The sequence below is a fragment of the Cicer arietinum genome, chromosome 6 (assembly GCF_000331145.2).
Source record: "Cicer arietinum cultivar CDC Frontier isolate Library 1 chromosome 6, Cicar.CDCFrontier_v2.0, whole genome shotgun sequence".
Taxonomy (NCBI): Eukaryota; Viridiplantae; Streptophyta; class Magnoliopsida; order Fabales; family Fabaceae; genus Cicer; species Cicer arietinum.
Window position 1 is genome coordinate 66,576,901 of NC_021165.2, and position 6,375 is coordinate 66,583,275.

The window sequence follows — 6,375 nt, forward strand, 5'->3', positions numbered from 1 at the left end:
TTTTCAATTTCTTTTATTATGAATTAACTTAAAATAAATGCGAATTTACATAACACATAACACAATCACTAAACATATCACATAATCCCAAAATATCACATAATCCCAAAATATCACATAATCCCAAAATATCACATAATCCCAAAATATCACATAATCCCAAAATATCACATAATCCCAAAATATCACATAATCCCAAAATATCACATAATCCCAAAATATCACATAATCCCAACATAACACAATCACTAAACATATCACATAATCCCAAAATATCACATAATCCCAAAATATCACATAATCACTAAACATATAACATAATCCCAAAATATCTCAAATTACAGTACATAACACAAAATATAGCAAATTACTAAACATCGTACATAAGACATAACTCACTTAAAATCTCATGAATTTCACTAAACGGCTCTACCAAGTTAATGCCTCTACGTACAAGCTCAGCTGTTCTACGATCTCGGTCAGACGATGACGGACCAGCATGTGCAGCAGATGATGTACCCACATGTGCAGCAGATGATGGATGGTGAGATGGATGCTCAGAGGATGTACCCGCATGTGCAGTAGACCGAGGAATGATCAGAGGATGTGACACAGACATGTACCATGGATAATAGTCCTCAGTGACCTCTCCAGGAAAACTCGCAACATGATATAGCCTCCGAAACACCGATACAGATGACTGCATAGTAGTCTGCCACACCCAATCTACACTAGGGGGCCTGGGAGGAACATCAGGCGGGATGCACTGAATACGACCAAATTGTCGAAGACATCGCTCCGGCAAATATGGGACTGAGACTCCACCACATCGAAGATAACCAGAGAACATCGAAATATCTTCAAACGGATGATTAGCTCGATCATCATCGTATGGTGTAAACAGTACATCATCAAGCAACAAAGCATCAAGTCTCTGCCGATAGGTCACTAATCCACCTTCAACAGCATGTTTTGCAATCCACCTACATGCTCTTGGAAGATGTGCAGGAACCGCACCTCTATCGCCCCGCTTACAGATCCTAGGGAAGTGTTCGTAGATCCAGCACTGCAACATAAGTAACATAATACAACTTAATTTAAATACATAAGTAAAATAATACAACTTAATAAATAAAATAATTAAATAAATGTCAATACCTGTAAAAGGGTCATGTAACCTCCTAACTGTCGAGTGTCGTGGACAGCCCCATCTCCCATGTTATCATACAGGAAAACCAATGCCGCGGCAGCCCACGAATAGTGTCGACAACGAGCTAAATCAATAAATAAACTAATGTATTTCGCCTCCACACGCGTATGCGTTTTATCGGCGAAAATGGTGCTGCCAACTAAGTGCAATAGATACGCTCTAGCCGCACACTCAAACTGATTAGTTTGAATGAGACGACTATATAAGTCACGCAGCCACTGCAATCTATATTGGGCACATTTATTAAAATTAATTTCAGCTAGAGATTCCTCCCAAGTTGCACCTAAGTACTCATGTGCAGCTCTAGCAGCATTATTAGTACTCATATTCACAGGTGCATCAAAAAATTTACCATTCGGTGATATGTGAAGGAGAGTAGCTACGTCGTCTAAAGTAATGGTCATCTCTCCAAATGGCAAATGAAATGAGCTGGTCTCCCTGTGCCATCTTTCAATCCCTTCCTTTTTTTTTTTTTTTTTTCTTTCTTATTAACGGTATCGCTTTGTACTATTTTTATTCTAGTTATCTTTCTTTTCCGGTTGATTTGAAATGAAAATGACTTCTAAATTTATAAACATTTGAAACTAAATTAAATAATGAAAATTATTTAATACATTATCTACTTGTATGTTTTTCATAACTATAACCCTATTCTAAAATCGGTATCAAATTGTGACGAAGATTATGGCTATTATTTTATTGAATTAAAAAAATAAGATAAATAATCGTTGTATAAATTAAATAAATATAAGTAATAGTCATTACAAATTATAGAGAAATATAAAAGTAACATAAAAAGTAATAGACAATTCAAAAGAGAAGATAATTTAGAGAGGATAAATAAATAGTCTCGTTCATTTCATACTCATTTAATTGCTATTATATCTCTTATAGTCATCTCCCTTACCCGTATTTCATCCCTTAAATGTAGGAATTGTGACTACCTTTTGTTGCTGGCCATTTACCAGTGATGTTGTTGTTTTGATTTATCCTTCAAATTTGTTATACATTCTCACTCAAATACATCCTCATAAAATATCTTTATTTTCCCCACCCTATAAGTTATATTTCTTCTCCCAACTATATTATGGTGATTTAGTATGTTTGTATACACAACAATACCCTAGTAGGATTATTGGTATGTTGTAACTAGTATTACACAAAATATACACATAAAATAACTAATTAAGTAGAAATACATACAACAAATAACTTTTATGTTTGTTCTAGTTTGAACCCAAGTTTGAGAATGCAATATCCTTAAAGTTTTTAGGGAGAGATTAATCTTTTTAGTTGCTCGCAAATGATACCTAATTTACACACACAAAAAAAATAACTTTTTGTTTTGAATTATGTCAAAGCTCAACTCGTTAGAAATAAACTATCCAAATCTAGCATCTCACTATGTGACATTTATGAAAATATTCCTTATTTCACTAATCATAATTCCAACCAACAAATATCAGGACACAACATCTGTCAATGACACGATCATTACTTCACTGGAAATGTCACGACTCCACTATAAATATAGCCATTTTTACACTGTCAAAGTACAAATTAACAATCAAATACTTAACCTCCATTTTTACTCAATCTTATCGTGGAGAGGAAATGTTATGTTGTCCCACTAATCTACAAACTCGACCTCTTTTCTCTATCCATTTCAAATGAAGTATCTATTTTAGCATATGTTTGTAGCACAACAAACCCACACTCAATTCAACCCTTTAATTTGTAGCTTTTGTAGAATTACAACAAAAGTGCATTGGAACATAAGAATTGGATGTCCAACACAGATTCAAACGTACGCTTTTACGATATTTTATAAGATATTGTAGTTTGATGTTTTTACAAATGAACAGTATTGAACTTATTTGCCTAAAAAAAAGTAGGCTTAAATATTTGTTACGTCTATGTAAGTATGTGTATTTCTCATTTTCGTCTCTGTAAGTTTTGTTCTTTTGAATTTAAATTTTACAAATTTATTTAGTTTTAAAATCATATTTGTCGTTAGTTGTTGTTCAAAAAAAAACTTACGTGACAAACAGAAAAGTGATATGGTGGTAGTGGAATAAATTAAATAATTAAAAAAAATAAAATTAAGTAATTAAATTGATTAAAAAACAAATGGAAAAAGAAATTAAAGAAAGTTGAAGGTGTTAGATTTTAGTCATTCAATCCAAAATTAAAAATAGGTTTGAGGATTAGGGTTTCCTCATTCTTTATCTACCATTGCATCAGCATTACCAGATCACTAACATTGCATCACCTTCATCGTATCACCATCTTTGACTCACCGTCATCACATCACCATAATCGAATCATCATATTTGAATCGTCATCATCACATCACCATCATCTTTGAATCTTCATATGCTTATTTGTTCAACAACGACGTCATCTTCGACTACAATAAATTCAACTTGTTTTCAATTGTCTAAATGTGGGTGTAGAAAAGTAATGCGTAAATTCATCTCTAACACTAACGGTGATTTTAGAGATGTCCTCGTTGAGATGTGAGTAATTTTGCTTAAATATGTTATTTTTATGTTTATTATTTGTAGTTATAGTTTGTACTTCCTAAATTTAATGTTTAATTTTTTGTAGACCCTTACAATTGTCAATTTTTTGTTGGTAATGCGATGATGATGATTCAATATTAGTAATCTGGTAATAGTAATGCAATGATGATGAAAGGATGAGAGAATTCTAATCCATAAACTTGTTTATAATTTTGCATGGAGGGACTAAAACATTACACTTTCAACTTTTTTTTCATTTATTTTGTAAACAATTTAATTATTTAATTTGTTTCCTTCAACCCTTCAATTGTTTTTCTCCTTCATTTTTTAATTAATTTAATTATTTAATTTATCTCTGCCATACTACTCTTCCGGTTGCTACATAGATTTTTTTTAATAATAGAGTTAATTTTAAAACAAAATTAAATTTACAAAATTTAAATTAAAAAAAACTTACAGAAAAAAATAGACAACTTAAATATTTAAAACAAAAAAATATAATTGCAACTAAATTTAGCTGGTATTTCAAATTATTTGGAACATGCTTGTCCATTTATTTTTTTGGAGACATTATTTAGGGAGGCGGCATTCCACCTTCGAATTTCCAAAGCACGAAAGTGAAAAAAACCCATCGCGCCAAAAATTCCAAAATACCGAGCGTCCTACTATTTTTGTTTTTTTTTAAAATAAACATAAACCGCCACGTCATCGATCCATTTTTAGTTAAATCTATCATCTGAACCGTACGCTAATCTCCCATCGACGGTCCAAACACCTCATAAAAACTCACCCGGATCCCCAGCATTCTCATCAAATCCCCAATAAGACCTATAAATTCACCACACACCTTCATCAAACTCCATCACACTCAACTAGAACAACAAAAACCCAAATCCTCAACTAAACAACAGAAAATCTCTAATTTCTCTCTTCAGAAATTCAAAATGTCTGGCCGTGGAAAAGGTGGAAAGGGTCTCGGAAAGGGTGGAGCAAAACGACACCGTAAAGTACTCCGCGACAACATTCAAGGAATAACAAAGCCAGCAATTCGTCGTCTTGCTCGTAGAGGAGGAGTGAAACGTATAAGCGGTTTGATTTACGAAGAGACTCGTGGTGTACTCAAGATCTTTCTCGAGAACGTGATTCGTGATGCTGTTACTTACACTGAGCATGCCAGGAGGAAGACTGTTACTGCTATGGATGTTGTTTATGCTCTTAAGAGACAAGGAAGGACTCTATATGGATTTGGGGGTTAAATTAGGGTTAGGGTTTCTTGTCGATCTGTTTTCTTTGGTTGTAGTTGATGTTTGTGTTTATTTTGGGAGGGAAATTGAATGTTAATGATTGGGGGTTCTTAGGGATTTGAAAAATATTGTTGATGTGTTTGATATGAATATGTTTGCAGCAGCAATCTTGTAATCCAATCATTATAATGTCAATGTTACAACCATATAATTGTCGCTTCCTTTTAGCAACATTTCAGTATTGATTTCAAAACCAATACACGTTTCTTAGAAGCGATTTCTTGTGTGAAAAAAACTAATTTCAAATGAACTGTATGTTGTCATTTAATTAAATAAAATCTTGATTATGTTTCTCATAATTCAGTGATTGTGGATAGTTCACCTATTCTTTTATTAACAATTAAATAGATCCAAATTCAATCACTACAAGCGAAACATGCGCAATTGTAATCATCACAAGGTGAAGTATTTGTTCAGCGTTTGCCAGTTCATATCTAAAAAGCTGTCAAGTAATTATTTGTTAGTTACACACAGTAGACCAATTTTACTATCTGTGTATTTTGGGTCCATCGAATCATCTAAGAGCTTTTTGAATGGCAGGATGTAAAAGTATTGTTTGAATAATGTGAATTTTTTGATGGATTACTGACAAGGCTACTTCGATAAGTATATGCTAAGTATTAATTTCGAAATCTAAAATCTAAGCTTTTAAAATTTATCCCGACCTGCTACCATTAATAATATGATTATTGTTTTTTAGATTTTTACAGAAAAGAAGTATAATTTATATTTGCTATGTAATCTTTTTATACATTCCATGTCAAGTCTTCCTAGCATAGAAATGTGAAAGAAATTTCTCCCCATAGATTACTTTGATCACAGAGCAAGCTAAAAATCAAGAACTTAGCATCTCTTCTCATTCTCACCGTGAATTTTGTCCTAGATCTTTGATAGAGCATGCTCAAATGTGCACATGAAGTTTTGCAATTACTAATCAGTGAAGGAAGATAATGCTAGAATATATGGAAGCATATAATATAACCACATCTCTAATTAGCCATCTGGAATAAACAAATTACATCATGCTGAATGAGACCATTTCAGAGAAATAGCATACTTGGCACATTGGCATTTAACAATTTTGTTTTACCACCTATTTTGTGGTCTAATGCAAGAACTTGACTAAATTTGTAAGATGTTAGCAACATATTCTTTAAGATACACATTTGAATACTCTTTTTTATTGGTTAAAATTTTCATGAGTTCTACTAAATTGTATGGATTCCATTAAAAGTTGTTTGGACCCACATGAATTTTAACTAATAAAAAAAGTGTATTCAAAAGTGTCTTGTTAGCATTATTCAAATTTGTAGATTCATATGTTCCTCTGTCGATA

General features: G+C 32.5%; 1 protein-coding gene across 1 annotated transcript; it reads left to right on the top strand.

The window, feature by feature from the left end:
- The first annotated feature begins 4,580 nt into the window (after positions 1-4,580).
- On the top strand, positions 4,581-5,200 carry LOC101491592 (histone H4). The gene has a single exon (XM_004505865.4). It carries the CDS (start codon positions 4,680-4,682, stop codon positions 4,989-4,991), a length of 312 nt encoding a protein of 103 aa, XP_004505922.1. The 5' UTR covers positions 4,581-4,679; the 3' UTR covers positions 4,992-5,200.
- Positions 5,201-6,375: the final 1,175 nt, after the last annotated feature.

Coding starts and splice junctions, on each gene's coding strand:
- LOC101491592 (XM_004505865.4), top strand. CDS start 4,680: ATGTCTGGCCGTGGAAAAGGTGGAAAGGGTCTCGGAAAGGGTGGAGCA.